The 18,232-nt window shown below is 40.4% G+C and overlaps 1 protein-coding gene across 1 annotated transcript in view; it reads right to left on the bottom strand.

Moving 5' to 3' along the window:
• The window catches only part of UNC13C (unc-13 homolog C), a 493,476-nt gene extending 475,614 nt beyond the window's left edge, over positions 1-17,862 (bottom strand). The window contains exon 1 of the mRNA XM_076004387.1: positions 14,770-17,862. Coding sequence (XP_075860502.1) covers positions 14,770-17,761 — 2,992 coding nt within the window. The 5' untranslated portion in view covers positions 17,762-17,862. The remainder of the gene's footprint in view (positions 1-14,769) is intronic.
• Positions 17,863-18,232: the final 370 nt, after the last annotated feature.

Genomic DNA, 18,232 nt, shown 5'->3' with positions numbered 1-18,232 from the left:
CCTAATCTTGAGTTCAGCACACTACTAGCACTCAATAAATGTTGATTGACTTATTTGGTTCTCTGCGTTGAAATTGCCCCAAGGCAAAGCAGTTAACAAGCCAAAGAGTCAGGCAGTTGCATATTTTTGTGTTCCATGAAAACATCAATAACTAAAGCTATTAATACTGTGCTCAGTTTCGCCAAGCTGCCTGTGCCCAGAGTCTGAAGAATTCAAACCACAAAAATAATCGCATGATTGATCACTCCCTAGAACGCACTTTAGATGCTTTATTTCAGTTCAGAAATATACAGGAAGGTAATTGTAGCATTTGGCTTCTGGTGCATATTTCTCATAAACAGTGTAAGATCAAAAGGAGAAATCTTTGTGTTTTTTAGGTAAGTTGGTTCACTACCGATTACTTGTTAGTTGAAAGCTTATGTTATTTTTATGTATTTTATTTTTAATCACAAAGATACTATTATTATCTGCATTTTTAAGTGAGGAAACTGAGCCACAGAGAAGTGAAACAATTTGCCCGAGATCATACAACTTTCAGGCTGACCCTGGATGCTCTGCTCTTAACCACTATGCATGCCTGCGTCATTGCTGGCCACCAGGAGGCATCTGGGAGAGATGCCCAGAGCACAAGGCACACCACCTGCCTGCCAGGAGCTTAAAGGCTGGTGATGGAGGCAGCAAGAAAACAGGCATTTTCAGTACCCTGGGATCACTGCTATTTGGAGCTTATCCTAAAAGTAATACAAAGACATGTTTACAGTTCTGCAGATGTGTGAACCTCTGGAATGCAGAGAGGTGATGGATGGGGTTGGGGGGTATGTTAAGGCATAGAGACAGGGAGACTAGTTAGGAAGCTCTAAAAATAGTCTAGGCAAGAGATGGTGGCTGCCAGAACCAGGGTAGAGGCAATGGAGATGGAGAAAATTCACTGTATTTGAAAGATAATTAGGAGGTAAAATTGCTTGTTAAGTAATTGAATTTGGGGTGATGAGTATATGCAAAATTCACTTCTGCTAATAAAAGGAGAAAAGAATTTCATTATGTACATCACAGAATCAACTCAGAGTCTCAGGAACCTGGCTTGAGATGTAGGAATCAAGGTGACATAGATCCTAGTCAATGCTCCTCATAGTTGGTTCACCACTATAGGTACCTAAACCATGGCCGACTGCAGCCACTAACTAACCTGGATTCATGAATCTATGTAGAGTGCTAGTGTATAATTTCTAATTATTTCTACCTTGTATCCCTCACTCCAAATTGCAAGTTCAAGGCAAGAGCTTCCCATTAGCCAAGTTTTTCATGTGCTCAAAGCACAGCTGCCAGGGGCAGGAAGGAGGAGCTTCCAGCTGCCTTCCGCTTTGCAGTAGCACACACAGCACTACTTTCCTCTAAGGGATCACCTTCCTGGGGATCACCAATAAGAAAGGAATTTAGACACTGGATGTCTCACTGCCAAAAAAAAAAAAAAAAAAAGTCCAAAATGTCCACTACAATGTGACAAGGAAAAAGCCGAGGAACATAAATCTGTCTTGAGCAAGCACAGGAATGGGAGTGCCATTTGTTGAGATAGAAATCCCAGAAAGAGAAGAAGGATTAAGAGGTGGTGCAATAAACGAGTTCAGTGTTAGACAAGATAATTTTGAAGCCTGCGGGGTATCCTGTTTGATGTAACTCCTGCAACTTACTATATTATTCCCCTTTAATGACTTTCCATGGTTTTGCAGAGAAAAGAAACCTAAAATCTCCCAAAGATCTACAAGGCTTGGAAGTATGTGGCCTCTGACGGTTGCACCAGATTTGTCTTCCACCACTCTCTGCCTTGCCTGCAGCCACTCCAGCCACTGCTGGCTTTCTTTCAACTCCTCAAATAGTCATGCCTCAAGACCACAGCCTATGCCATTTCCTCTGCCTAAAAGGCTCTTTTTCCTTTCCCTTAGGCTAATTTAATGTGTTCATCCTTCAGATATCAGATCAAATATCTTCTCAGGGAAGCCTTCTCTAAATCCCTAAACTGTAACATGCTCTCTTAACACTTCATAGTTACTTCTACAGCTGTGATCAAAGTTTAAAATTATATATTTGTGTAATCTTTAAAAATGAAATTCATCTCACCCACTTAGTGATGGCGAAGGCCAAATATGATTTGTTACTACTATATCCCAGATGCCCAGCTAGGGAATTAAATATTTATTGAAGAATGAATGAAGCAGCATATGAATTAATGACAGAGAGAATAAAGGTATATAACAGCCCAAAAATACTGATTTGGGATCATTGGCAGGCAGATGGTAACTGAAGCCAATAGAACAAATGAAATCACTCGAGACAAACTGAAAAGAGGACTTAGACTGTATTATTAACTATCAACTATTCGGCATTTCTTAATGTGATCCATGGATCACCCTGCAGAAGAATCAACTGGAGATTAGATCAAGGAATATTTTTAACAAATGACCCCAGATGATTCTCACGCATTCTAAAACCTGAGAACCACTCATTTTAAAAGTCAGCAGAGAAATACCCTTGACATAGCCCCAGAAGTTTGTATTATAGGCCAGGTTCTAACTTCCAGAAGAAAGAAGCACAAATATGCACAAGTAGCTAAGAGGATGCTATTGTGCGAAAAATACTAGAGAAGGATTCATAAATCCTAGGGCTGACACCTGGTCTCGTTACATGCTAATTTTGTAACCCATGGAACTACTGGTAATTGCCTTCAGGGAACAGAGACTTGGAGACTTTATCTATAATCTACCTTGTTGGTGTTTTATGAGGATCCAACATATGTGATAGTTAACTTTTTATAATAATCAGTTTGTGTTCTGTTTCTAGAAAATGCAAAGAGCATGTTGACTGATTTGAGAATCTCCTATTCATTTCCCTAATAAAATACTATATTAAACATTAAGTAAATTCTCATTTGCTCTGTGTGTTATGTAGGAGCATGAAAGTCTATATGCCTTCGACTGGAATCACTGAAGAACAGAAATGTAAATCTAAAATGATGGGCTTTCCACAAGACACTGTAGGAATCAAAAAAGGCATTAAAAAGAGGGAAGCTTAACCTACATTTCTGGGAAATAAGAAGATTATATTCAAGCTGTCATTTTTTGTTGCCACTAGTATATGCAGTCAACAATTTCTTTTATCACAAGTTATACAGAAATGACACCTGGATAATCACGTTGCCTATAATAATATCATGTAAAATGGGAGTATGGGTCTGATAGCTTGAGCGCTGGGCTTATGATTTGGGAAAATAGCTTGTAATCGCACCTCTGCTGACAAATCGGTGCTGTCGGGCAAATTAACATTTGCCACCTTGGTTTCTTCATCTTACAAAGTTGAATACCAATACTTCTCTTCTGAAACCCTAAACTAGGCTACATAAGGTAGTGGCTTAGCACACAGAATCTAGAAGACCACCACCAAAGTCCAAATCCTGGTTTGGTTACTTCTTGCTTTTTTATCCCTCCTTTTAGGTAAGTTACGACATTTCTGTTTCTCATCCTTAAAACAGACCTAATAATAGTAGCCATCTTGGCCGGGCGCTGTGGCTCACGCCTGTAATCCTAGCTCTTGGGAGGCCGAGGCGGGTGGATTGCTCGAGGTCAGGAGTTCAAAACCAGCCTGAGCAAGAGCGAGACCCCGTCTCTACTATAAATAGAAAGAAATTAATTGGCCAACTGATATATATATATCAAAATTAGCCGGGCATGGTGGCGCATGCCTGTAGTCCCAGCTACTAGGGAGGCTGAGGCAGAAGGATCACTCAAGCCCAGGAGTTTGAGGTTGCTGTGAGCTAGGCTGATGCCACGGCACTCACTCTAGCCTGGGCAACAAAGCGAGACTCTGTCTCAAAAAAAAAAAAAAAAAAAATAGTAGCCATCTCATAGAGTTATTGTGATAATTATATGATTTATTAATAGTATAGGGTAAAATAGCATAGTGTCTGGCACATAATAAAGGACTCAATAAATGTTACCCTACCTTTATAGGCTTCTTAAGAAAACACATCTTTCTTAACGAAAATATGTGTGTCCATGTTACATTAAACACGTACACACACAAGCACATAAATATCAAATTTCATACCTCAAAATATGAACTATCCTTTTTATAGTCATCATGGCTGAATTGGGGAGAAAGTGAATGATAAGTTGAGGGCAGTGAAGATGGTTGGAGGGAGTGGGGAGAAATATGCTTATTCTAAATAAAGTGACATTGCTCAAAGTATCTGTGGAAAATTTCAGTATTGTCTACGGAGTCATATCTCAGTTGTTTGAATCTGCCAATTGTTAATCATTTTTTATCCTCTGAGGATTTTTAACTTTGGAAGTAGCTGAGAGCCAGCATAAACCAACTTTGATGAATGAGGTAACTGACAAGATTCTATAGCATACTTTTTATTTTACAGAAATATATCATAGGTTGAAATCAGTTATGGTAAAGAAATCAATCAATGCATTTAGTTCTGTCCAGTTTTATAACCTATGGAGGCAACCGAAGCTAATCCCTTTAGTGCCGAAAACAGTTTTATTTGGGGCCGTGGCATTCTGGCTTCCTCAGATTCAGCATCAAGTCATTCTGCCTGCAAATTGGGCATATGCCTTAGATGTTATTGAAACAATAGATTTTTACCTGTTTGAGAGATGCATTTCTGACCTTGGTCCTCAGTTCTGGTAAGTAGCTAATTCCCTTCATAACCTGTCTAGAACCTCATTCTTCTTAATAGTTTCCATTCTGCAATGCTGAGATCCTTGCCTAGTCGCTAGCCAGGTAATCTGGTCCCTAATGTCAGCTTAAGGCTTCCTAGTTGCAACTTCCTGCCCACCTCAGGCCACCAATCTTCTTGGGTCCTGGCTATTTTGTTGCTGTTCTCTACCTATCCAACTGAGCCGATTTGGGACTCTAACTCTGGGTAGTCACTGTGGTCTGAGGCGTACGCTCCAGGTAGCAAGTGTTCTCTGCTGCACTGTGCTTCCTCTCCCTCCAGAGTTTCATCCCAGAGCCTGAATTACCCCTGTGGTTACAGCTATATTCCATCTGCACCATTCTAACCTAACCCATAACAATTGAGCAGGCTATACTTTGCTGTATCTTATAACAGAGTTTAGAGTTTCTTTATTTTGTTCCACACATAAATCCCACAAATGATTCGTAATTTCTATAAAATATCTCTGTTTGAACTCGAAAGAATAACATTAATAAATGACATTAGTAGCAACAAACAAAAAAACCTATTCATCTGTAATTCTGACATAGCATCCTTTCTTGAATCCGAGATTTGGTGGTTTGCATTGTAGGCTTCCTAGCACAACCTGGAAATCACCATCTTTATTATCCATTAATATTTCCCCTCAAAAACTATATTCTGTTTTTAGTTTCTCTATAAAGGCAGGCATTGCAGGATATAGTTCGGGGGGTATTCATAATTATAAATCAACTTTGTGAACCCTGAAACATTTTCATTGTTCCTATTCATGAAGAGTCTTTGTAACTCCTTTTAAATTTCTCTTCTACCCTCTGTCAAATTATTTAATTCCTCCAAAACTAGCTTTAGTTGCATTTCTTCACCCCTAAATAAAGTCTTTTCAAGTGACTAGTGTGACCCTTCCATACTTGCTGAATTTCCAAAAATATGATACTCTTTGCACAAACTATTATAACTCAATTTGTGTTAACAGAAATTAATGCATACTACATTTGCTAACACAAAACTGGCTGACTTTAAAAGCAAACTCATGCATATGCTTAAACATGAGTCATACCCTTTCCTGAGAAGACTTGCTGACAATGGCAATGGGATGTCACAGAAAGAATACCAGACTCTGGATTCTGTCAGAGGCATGAGTGGAGTCCACCAATACCCCCAGTTAGCTATGTGACCTTGGACATCACATGTTTTGCTTCTCTGAGCCTCAGGCATCTCATTTGTAAAATGGGGCTACTACTACTTCCTTCTCAAAGCTATAGTGAGGATTAAATATGAACTTAGAATGTCGAGAAGTGAATCTGATTGGACAGTATTCAATATGTATCAGTTTCCTTCTCTTTCTCTTAGCTCCATCTCACATCAGAGTAAACATTAAGACATTTGGCTCTCCGTGGGACTAATCTCCTCATACGCAAGACCATTACCTGTCTCCCCTCTCAATTAATTTACAAACATAACATGTTCTTTGGGTTCAGTCCTGTCTCCTAGATGAATTACCCCTTTGGGCCTTTTGGGCTTTCTCTTTAGCAAGAAGTAGTGACTTGCAATTTGTTCTCTGGTGCCTCTAGGGGCCCTTGGCCACTTTACCTCTCACAGGTCTCCTTTCACTCTAAAAGCACAAGCAACAAAAGCAAAAATAGACAAATGGGATTTCATCAAAGTAAAAAGCTTCTGCACAGCAAAAGAGACAATCAACAGAGTAAAAAGACAACCCATAGATTGGGAGAATATATTCATAAACCATAGATCTGATAAGGGGCTAATATCCAAAATATACAAGGAACTCAAACAAGTCAATAGCAAGAAAATAAAAAATCTGGCTAAAAAATGAGCAAAGGACCAGAACAGACATTTCTGAAAAGACGAGTTATGAATACCCAACAGATATATGAGAAAATGATGAACATCTCAGGGAATACACATTAAAACCACAATGATATATCACCTCACACCTGTTACAACGACTATTATCAAAAAGATGAATGATAAGCGTTGGTAAGGATATAGAGAAAAGGAAACTCTTGTGTACTGTTGGTAGGAATTTGAATTAGTACAGCCATTTTAGAAAATACTATGGAGGTTTCCCCCAAAAAACTAAAAATAGAATAAAAATATGATCCAGCAATTCCTCTTTTTGGTATACAGTTATGTGTTGCTTAACAACAGGGATACATTCTACAAAATGTGTCCTTAGGTGATTTTGTTATTTTTCGAACATCATAGAGTGTACTTACACAAACCTAGATAGTATAGCCTACTATATATCTATGCTATGTGATATAGCCTATTGCTCCTAGGCTATGAAACTGTATAGCATGTTACTGCACTGAAGACTGTAGGCAATTATAGCATGATGCTTAGCATTTTTGTACCTAAACATGTTTAGACTTAGAAAAGATACAGCAAAAATACTATATTATAATCTTTGGGACCATTGTTATATATGCAGATTGTGGTACATCATTGACTAAAATGTCATCGTGCAGCTCATGACTGTATATCCAAAGTCACTGGGATTGGCATGTTGAAGAGATATCTGCACTCCCATGTTCATTTCAGCATTATTCACAATAGCCAAGATATGAAAGCAACCTAAGTGTCCATCAATGGATGAATGGATTAAAAATGTGGTGTATATATTATATATACGATAGAATACTAGACAGCCTTTAAAAAAGAAGGAAATTCTGTCATTTGTGACAACGTGTATGTAACTGGACAACATTACGCTAAGTGAAATAAGTCAAGCAAGACAAATACTGTATAAACTTATTTGTATGTGAAATCTAAAATTCGGTCTCATAGAAAGAGTAGAAAGGTGATTACCCAAGGCTTGTGAGGGAAGAGAGAGGGATAGGAAAAGCAAAGATGTTACTCAGAGAGTAAAAAGTTTCAGTTAAATTATAAGTTTTAGTGATCTACTGAATGCGTGATGACCACCGTTAATAATGACATCTTGTATATTTCAAAACTGCTAAAAGAATAGATTTCTAGGGGGCGAGAGGGACAAGAAGGCTGACTAGAGACATGGCATGCCGACTGTCCCAGAGGGAAGGAAGGCTTTCAGACAAAGAAGAGGGGAGCTCAGATGTAGGTCACAGAGAAGCGTCAGAGCCAGCTGGGGACCTCACAGAGGAAAATCGCTAAGCAGAGAAGAGGGTGATGGGGGAAAGAAGACATTGGTGTGGATCAACCCCGAGAGGCTCGGAGGCCAGCGAAGGGGTAAAGGGGAATTCCTTTCTCCTTCCCATACTCCTTTGGTGATCAGCAGGCTACCACATTACTTGGATGCTTTACCACCCCCACTAGCCCAAGCACTCTAGCAAACACGGAATTGCGGGGACAGCTTGCATGATCCCCAAACTTGGACATTCCATGTAGGGTTGCCCTTTGAGGAGAATGACCCCAGCGACCACACAGCCAACTCTCTCCCATTCAGACTCTCATCCTTCCCCACCCGCTGCAACTGGGAGAGCAGTTTTAAGGAGAGAGATTTTGGAGAGCAGACAACTGCCCCCAGCTGGCGCACCCTCCAGCCTGAGGTTCCCACAGAGAGCAGGGCCTGTGCCTTTCCCCTTGAGGACCTGCAGTGGACCCAGGTACCCGGTCTGGGAGCTCCCGGCCCTGTGGCATTTGTCAGAGATGCACGCCAGTGGGCCAGGCACACAGGCTGGATCCCACGTCCCCAGGACTCAGGTGAGTTGCCAGGGGACACAGTGGGGAGGTTTGTGGGCTGGGCTTGGGAGGCAAGGGAGCTCACGTGGGCAGAGTTGATGGGAGAATATTCTGGGGGTCCCAGATGCAGCAATCTATCTGGGAGAGCACCCATCCCCCCCCATAGGAAAGCCACACGCACTGTTGGACCAGGGCGGGGAAGATCCCAGCCCAGGGCGCCATAGTAACCACCTGTGGTGCATTCAGGCACCTGGCACTCAGGCCGTCAGGAATTGGGTAGTCACTTCCTCACAAGCAGCTTTCCCCAGTTTGGAGAGTTGGCCTTGACCCTCCTTCCAGTGGCTCCCCCTGGTGGCGAGAAAAACCACCTCTGAGCCCTGCCAGGGATTTGCAAAGCCTTGCAGGCTTGTACTACTTAACAGCGTTTTTCTCACTCTTCCACCCATCTCTGCTGTGGTGGAGATCAAGCAACTCCTCGGCAGCCACAGGGCCCCTCCAAAAGCCTGGGGCATTCAAGTGCTCCACCAGAAGGACTAGAGCTTACCACAGGCGCAAAATCATCTTGACAGTTGGCTGTTGCCTGCGAGCCTGAACATTCTAAGTGGGCTGCCTTCCAGAGAGAGGGAAAGAGATGTCCAGAGTGCTAGTTTTCCTCCATTCACACTCTATATCTCCCATTCCCCTCCCCTACTGAGAGAGATGCTTGGATAGGAGCTCCCAGGAACCGCTGGTTCCCCTCTGTTGGGGCTTCCACAAAGAGTAGGGTTCAAACAACTCCTCTTAAAGACCAGTAGCAGACTAAGGGGTGCTCAGAGTGAGAGCTCCCTGCTCACTGGCTCTCCCCAGTGCTGCTTGCCTGGTTGCTCCATCAGAGCAGGGCACACCCCAAAGCAGAGGGACATCTAATTTATGGGACCCCCCACATAGGCAAGTCTTTTCATAAAATATAATAATCTACTGCTCTGGAGGACTGGCAAATCATTCATTATTTGTTTTTAAGTTGAGAAAATCATTCATATGTTTCCTCCGACTGAAAAGGAGGAAATTAACAAATGCTGTGTATGCAGGTGTATTTGCTATGTAGCGTTTAGCAGGGCTCTTCAAATGTGCCCTGATGATTACCTTCCTCAGAACCACCCAGGGAGCATGTTAGAAACTCACACTCCATCTTCCTGACCTGGAATCTCTGCAGGTGAGGCCCAGGTGCACTCTAAAGTTTGAGAAGCATTTTTAGATGGCTTTGAGAGAGCAAGGCCCCAAAATTTAAATATTCATTCCTTTTAAACATTAAGCCTGGAATTTAAGGAAATGCAGCTAAGTTTTTGGAGATGTGTATGTTACATCATCACATAAAGAATAACTAGCCTTCTCATGGATGTGATTAACTGAGCCAATGTAGGGAGCAGGACCATGTTTTCACCCTCAATTATGCTTTCCCTAGTTAAAATCAAATAAAAGCTGTTGTACTATGTATAATCAAGAAAAGTCCTTCTGATTGAAATATACGAAATGAAAGTTTATTTGAATTCTAAGAGTCCTCTGCCTTATTTGGAACTAGATAGCAAAGAATTTGCTTAAAGAGGACCTCAGCACTTATTTATGTATTTAATAAATATTTATTGATTATTTACTACATGGTACATACTGGGCTATGCTCCGGCATTATAATAGCACTGGAAAAAAAGAATCATTTACTGACTTTTCAATATAGTGACAGAGATGTACACTAGTAAAATAATCATTTACCTAAATATAAATTTGCAACTATGATAGGTATATGAGAATAAAGTATTTAGATTTGACCTAGAATTAATGAGTTCCTAACTCTCTTAAACTGGAGTAAAGCTTTTGACTCAGTAATTCCACATCTAGGAATTTATCCTACATGCATTTTGTCTCATGTGCCCAAAGATAGATGATAAGACTCCACTGTATGTGAGTTTGTAAGACACTTAAATGTCCAATGATAGAGGCTTAATTCAATAAATTATGCAATAACTACATAGTAGTAAGGTTTATGTTATTAAAAAGAATGCAATAGATAATAACATGAAAAAATCTTACAAATATATATTTCATAAAAAAACAAGGCACAGAAAAACATGAATGCATGCTAGTGTAATAATACCATTTATGTTGAAGGGAAAAAAGGAGTTGTATATGCATTTATGCATATGGAATGTCTAGAACTACTTATCTTTCTCTAAAGAGGGGGAAGAGCTATCTATTTCACTTTTCACTTTAAATTTTGTTTCATTATTTTTTTAATTTTTTTTGTGTGTGTGGTGGTTGTTCTTTTATTCAAAAAGGCATAACTTATACAGTAACTTATACATAACTTATACAGACATTAACTTATACAGTTTTGAACACATACCCTTGGCCTCATTACCAGACCACCAAATCACAGTGTTCAGTGAAAATATCCCAATAATTGGTAATTAAAAAAAGAAAAATCACAGAAACAACTACTATAAAAACTCCCTAGATGATTCTGACCAGCCGAATTAGAAACCATTGCTCTAACATAATAAAGTATCAACCTTAGAAAAATGTTAATACCTTCACAATTTCATATCCTTATTTTGGAGCCAAAATACTCTGAGAACATTCTATATACATGGAAAACAAAATGTACGCCATGATTAAAAAAAAAATTAGTAAGTATGCTAATTTCCAATATCACAGTCTCTTTCAGAACAAGAATTTTATTCTTCTGCTATGAAAATTACTTCAAACTGACTTCTAGCTCTAATTTCAGGAAAAGTGTCCTCAGACTTCAAATACCTCATCCTTCAAGCAGCTGTTATGGTCAATATTTATTGTACTCTACAAACTTTGATTTATAAAAAAGGACCAAGGATTTGAAGTAGAAAAACTGAGAATGAGCTATTTCATATCAAAACCTCAGTGTGCCAGAAAACTTAGTGCCTTTCTTATGAGCACTGGTTTCTCATGAAAATTCCTGAGTTAAACTAAACCTAGTGGCTGACTCTGTTCTCCATCTTTAATCACGTTTTTCCAACTTAAATCATAAATAAAACAACCTCTGAAGTGAGTAAGCATATTGCTGGTCTAAACAACCCAAATAATTATCCATTTATTTCTGGACCCTCTACTTACTAGCTCTGTAACATTAAGTTACATAAGTTTTCAGCATCTCAGTTTTCTCACTGGCAAAATGGAATAATAATGGAATCAAGTTCATAGTGTGATTATAAGAAGTACAAGAATGAAAACAGGTAAACTGCCTGGAAAATACCTAATATATAGTAATGCTGAGTAATAAGCTTTTTATCTCTAACCATTAGTGTGAGCTCTCAAGACCAAAAGTCATAGTCTTAGCAATTAAAGGCCACAATTTGAATTTGGATTTGACTTTGAGCTTGTGCTTTTATTCAGTATCCTGCCTCCCTTGATTCAAGCATTTATCAAACACATATTAACTCAATGCCATCTGGGTATAAAGCACCAGTCTAGGCATAGTGCAATACAAGGATTGAAAAATAAGACCTTTTGCCTCTAGATTAGATTTTGGAAGAGAAACTGGAGAATGCACACAAGTATAAGGTAGAAGCCACTGCCACAAGAGGCAGGTATATAGGGATTTAGAAGAGATAATAGTTAAGTCCAGTTGGTGAGTGGTGCAGGCCTAGAGGTGGGGGGTCAGAGAGTCACTATCATGATGTGGGGTTCAGGCCAACTACATAAATGGTGCCATTCAGCAGGGCCCAACAAAAATGGAAGAAATTGACCTCATGGGGAAGTTTCTGACTCCACACAATCTAAGATCTCTTTCCCTACTGGAATGCTGTTCATGGTGAAGGTTTTTAGAAACAACTATCATCAAATAACCACATCTATAAATGCTGGGGTTTTCCTTCCTTTTGGACCCAGAAGACAAGAGTTGGAATAAATAATTCAAATGCATGAGCTTATAATTCCATAAAGTGATGTCAGGGGAACAGCATCACACAGAGTTTTACAGTAAGAGCTCTACAGTCCAATCTGGCCAGGTGGAGAAAAGACAGCCCTGCTACCTAATGATAACTAGGTAGCCAAGGAGAGAAAAATCTGTTGGCATCTGCCCAAAACACAGTAAGCAGATGGCCATGGGCACAAAAACCATCATGACAATTGGCACTTCACAGGAATGCTCTGAGCAGGGAAGGGGCCTGGAAAATGTCCTTCTTTGGCTGCCCTTCCTTCTGAGGCATATTGGTGGCACAGGATGGGGAAAACTGCCTGACTCCTGCCAAGGGGGACAGAGATGGCCTTTAAAATCTAGGCTACTGCAGCCTCCTGAGTAAGCAATCTGGTACCTTTCAACAACCAGAGAACACCAGAGATGTGGGTGCCGATTTCTCCTGGGACAGACTATATCCAACAGATTCCATTCAAAATTGGCTCAGAGGACAATAACAAGGCAAGCTCCAATTCGGTAGAGGGGCCTGAGTCCTCTGAAGCCAGACCTCGTATGTCAGGTACATGGCACGAAATCGTTTTATCTGCTTTAGAATTCTTAAGTGGGTGGCATATGGAACACCAAGAGCATGTGTGCTTTCCAAGGTTAAGTGCCACTGGATGACTAGGTTTGTTAGCTGTTTGAAGGGCCATTACCAGTAACAATTTACTTTGCAGAGGCTTGCTAATTTGGAATTTTTAAAGTTAGAGTAGATGAATTTTTTTCTGAAATTTATGATCTTGTCCTATTTATGATATTGCATAACATTTCACACAGATACTTTAACCAATTGGCATTAATACATTTATCAATGATGTCACAACACACACACATACACACACACACACACACAGAGCTTACTCTTAATCTTCCTTTGAATAATAGACTTCTCTGAGTCAACAGCAAATAAAATACAATGCTGAACTGCTGGCCTGTATCTCAAAAAATTATCAACTGAATTTCAGCAATAAGGACGTCTAACTTTCAAAAATCACTCTGACATAAGATAGACATTATTCCAAAATGAATAATATTTACATAACATTTGACTACTTTATACTTTTAAGTAAGTTTTAAATATAGTTGAGAACTATCCTTCCTTGAAAAAAAATAACAAAATATCACAGCCAATGGACCCAGATCCCCTTGATTTACATTATTCTTTAAATAAATTACATAGACTACATTGCTTTATAAGGACTGATCTTTAGAGCAGTAAATCCTAGTAATTATTTTAATTGTCTTAGGGCTTGGAACAGTTTAACAGTAAAGATTTCTGATTATCCAATAATCTACTCATACCAATCAGAAAATTTCTAGTTTGGAGGAGTATCTGATCACAGCTTTGGTAAAGACAAAGAAGCCACAATCAGCTACTGACTGCAGAAATTATGTTATTATTTGATAATAGCAAGTAACACTCGATCACATAAATATACACCTTTGTGAAATATGTGGAGTCATAGTTTAAGTTAATTATGACAATTCCACAGTCAGGGAACATACTAATAGCGTGCAATTGATTAAAACTGAAATTATAAAAAACTATCCCCCAAATGTAAAGTTATTAGCATGCAAATAAAATAAATGGTAAGGGATTGGGTAAGTGCGGATGAGGTTTGGCTGAGAAATAAAAAGTCAACAAACATATATATTTATACACAGCTACTTTTCAAAAGTATATGAACCAAAATTGTTCCCCCAGTGAAGTAAGTAAAATTGTTAGAAAGGTATCCTTCTCATTTCTATGATAGGGAAGATACTTTCAGTCCACTCCTAAGTAGGCAACTTGACTCAAAGAGTAGCTTTTGACCACTCAGGCATGGCCTAGGTCTTGGCTCTATTGCTCTCCCTCCACTGCATCAGTAGGTGATAAGGGAGTCTGTGGTCCTCCATGGGACTGGCTAGGGTTGCTGTCAGACTCCACTCTTCCTATGGGCAAGCCCCAAATTGTAGATTTGATGAGAAGAGTAGCTGCCAAGTCTCAGAGTCCAACTTTCTAAATTATTTAAGATTAGCTACATCTTTTCCCCCATCCCTGTAAACTTAATACTTAATGGAACCAAGAAGTAGACCTCAGGCTGCTACTTCAGGGGGATGACCTTTGGTTTCACTCATCTTTCCCTTGACACCTGATGCCACAAAGCTGGTTAATACGAAATGGGATTTGTACCTAAACCTAGCAGAGAAATCTGAGCTGCGGTGTTAAGGGTTAAGTTTGGGGTCATTTTATATAATGTGATCCATTTGAAATATGTTTTGACTTTTAATTCTTAAAATCCTTCTCAGAATAAACAGGAAAATTTCAAGTCAACTCTTTGTCCCAAGTAAACACAGGACATGCCCTAAAGAAACACCACCCAATGTTAAAACACAATTGGCTCATAATATAGCATTTAAACATGAGTACCTCCAGCCAAGATCTTCTCTTCCAACTCTGCCATTTGCTTTTTGTAGGCCCTTAAAGCTGCTTCTTTGAAAGAGGGGCGGATTCTCTTTGGCTTTGTGATTTCCACTGGCTGTTCAGGGATGTTTTGGTTTTCATCTTCTCTTATTTCCATTTCAGCTGACGTTTCACTTAAGGGTTCCAATCCACATTCACTAACCACATCATCTGCCTGCCCATCATAACCCTCATCTTGTGGGGTTTCGTAAGGTGTTTCATATAAAGGCTGATCATATTCCTGCATTTGTTCATCTGTTTCAGTCATACTAGTCCTGTTTTCCAGCTTAGCAAGGACCTGTTCCATCACTTCAACATAATCTGTTTCATTCTCAGCCACTGGTTCACTATAATCCTCCTCATCCTCTGCTTTGTAGTAATAGGGCTCCGTGTAGACATCAGAGTCAAGTGTGGTACTGGATTCATTTGCAGTCGATTGAGATAATGTCCGAAATCTCCCCATTAAGGAGGAGCCACTATCCTCATACCCACTGAGACTCTGTGTGCTTTTGTTCCATACTACTTCCAAGGCCGATTTAGCCCTCTGCAGTGTAGACCCGAATTTTGGGAAGCTGAAAGTCTTATCAGAAAGATCAATGCTTAATCGACTATGCCACGATTTGGGTGGGGCGTCCTCTGAATCATCGCTTTGTAATTCGCTCTGACTTCGATACATCATGGACAATTGGCTTTGATTTTGGTACAGCTCATTAGAATTAGATTCCTGATAAGAATCATATTGGCCGCCCCACTGGCCTTGTGGTTCATTATCCAATCCAGGGCACGGAGATGAGTTGTCATCTTGGGTTAAATCGTAGCTCTCTGAGTCATCTTGAAGGTCACTGTGGCACTTTTCCAAGTATTCCAGGTCTTTATTATAAACATCCAAGGGTTGGTCAGAAAGACTGTTGGTGTCATAGTCAAAAGCTTCCTGGGTAGAAGAATCCAAGCCTAAGTCAGCTCCTTGCTCTACCTGATTCCATTCTTTCCATGGCGAAAGATCCTCATGCAAAGAGAGCTGAGAATCGCTATAATGACTTCGGTCTCCAGAGGCACATACCATGCCATTACTCATTCCACTATCCACAGTTTCTGTGTTTTCAATTTCGCTGTGTCCTTGGACGCCCTGAACACTCCCACTTAAATGCTGGTCCTGAGGACTGTCATACAAGGTGGGTGTGCCCTCCTGTTTCCTCTGCCACAGTTCCCGGTCTGAAGATGACAGGAGGGAGCTGCCATTAGTTCTAATGAAAAACTGGTTTTCTGAAAAATCCTCTGAGTAAGACTGACATAGTTTGGAAAAATCTGACTCAGAGCGACTAAGTTTAGCAGTGAAAAAATCACTCTGTGAATGCCAGAGAGGTGTCGCATCAGCATAATGGGTTGTGGTTTGCTTTTCCACGATATCTGATTCTGGCAATTGTGAGGATGTTTTATCATAATTTGACTTATTTGAAATTCTGTTGCTATTAGCCGTTTTATTCTTGGATTTTGCACTGTGTGATTTTGAGCTTGGCTTGGAAGTGCTTCCCTTTGTTGGAAACTCAGGCTTGGAAAGCACAGAATAACTGTTTCTATTGAGGTCAGATTCCAGCTCTCCGTCACTGTCCTCAGGTGACTGCCAATTGTTCTTCTTGATTCTGGGCTCTGGGGTAGAGAATTTTATATCCATGCTTTCATACGTCTGTGAGGAGGGTATCCCTTTCTCTTTTCTTTCTCTGATTTCATGGGTCAGAATATCCGTTGAGATTCCAATGCCTGTTCCTTTGAGTTTATATGATTTTTTTAAGACAGAATCCCTTTGCTGAGGGGTTTCGAAGTACACAAGTATAGGTCGAGGCTTTGCATTGGGGCAGTCCCTTTGATGCCCTATCCTCTGAGCAAATTCAATTTTGATAGCATTCGGTACATCTGAAAAGCCCATTTTATCTATTAGAATTTGGTACACCACGCTTTCAACATACTCAAATCTTTCTTCGGGCACATTTAAAAATCGCAGGCTCGCCTTGCTACCCATGTGCCCCAAGTGCTTAATGTAATCGTGGATGTCTCTGGTTTCCCTCCGAGACTGGACGAATCCTGTGCGCAGCTGTTCGATTTCGCTTTGCACAACCTCCACGCTGCTTGAGATCTCGTCGATGGAGTGCTTGAGAGCATTGACGTGCCCTCGCAGCTCAGAAAGTTCTGTCTCGATCTGACTTATTCCCTGAAGTTCCTTAAAGATCATCTCCATGACATCATGTGTCTGGCTAATGCAGCCCGAGGAACTAAACCCTGGCTCCAGGGCATTGGTCTTTGGGTTTCGGGCAGTTCTGTCCAAAGACTTGCTCCTGATGCCCCAGGGTTTCTTCACGGTGCTCAGCTCTGAATCTGAGGAGACGCACTCTTGACTCTTCTTCCATTTCCTCAGTTTTCTTAAGGCTCCTAGTTTTAAGCTGTGGAGCGTGCGCTCCCCGTCGGAGCTGCCCTCGGAGGGTGCCAGGCTGCTAGAGCTCTTCCTGTTGCGTCGAACAGGCATGGTGTGCGCTGGCTGTACCTGGTTTTCTGTACTACTCCTTAGTTCATTTAATGATCCTGAGTAGGAACTCTCAATGGAAGACAGCTCTTGAAGGAGAGCCTCATTATCATGGTTGGCTACGCTAGTGCTGTTTTGTAGGCCGTTGGCAATAGCTACACGGTAACTGAACGTGGGCGACAGGGAAAACTCTTTGTTATCCTGGTCGTCGTCAATGGACAAGTTGCGAGCTGATGAACACTTGGCGATCTTCTTGACGGTGCTTTTCAAGGTGTTAGAGATTTTGGGGGGTTTGGTCTGGCCAGCAGGAGGGAAGTCTTGATCCTTTTTCTGCTGACGGTTCTCTTTTTTTTTGTTTGTGTTTCCCAATTTCTTTGTAAACATTCCTTTGCAAAGCTTATGTATGTAAGGGAAAATCAAGCTCTTGAAAAAATGAGCCACCATGGAGAGTAATGAGTGCAAGCTTTTCTGCCCCAAAGAAGTAAACAAGGTATCGGGATGACAATATGAAAATCCAAGGCAAGCATTACTGTTCAGATGTTCTGGGAATCACTGAAAATAGCAGGAAGGGCAGGCATGGCTCTGTCACACTGTCGTGAAAACCAGAAGCGAAGCTGCATCTATGAAAGTCATTCTCTCCTGGAGGAGGGGTTTTGTGAATCGCTCTCATTTCCACATAACTCCACAGAGTATCTAAAAAGAAAGGAATGTTAAAATAAATATCAGAATTCGATTCCAGATTTATCTCACGTCAAAAAGTATTCATGATACATATGGTGTGAAAATTTGCAGAGGGGGCAGGGGAACATCTGAATTTCAAAGCAAATTTACTTTTAAAACAACTAAAGGAAATCAGTACCAATGATTATACTTATAATGATTTTTACTAAATCACTTATGGGTGGACACAATTGA

Source organism: Microcebus murinus, chromosome 6 (genome assembly GCF_040939455.1).
Source record: "Microcebus murinus isolate Inina chromosome 6, M.murinus_Inina_mat1.0, whole genome shotgun sequence".
Lineage (NCBI taxonomy): Eukaryota > Metazoa > Chordata > Mammalia > Primates > Cheirogaleidae > Microcebus > Microcebus murinus.
This window is presented reverse-complemented; position numbering and strand designations above follow the sequence as displayed.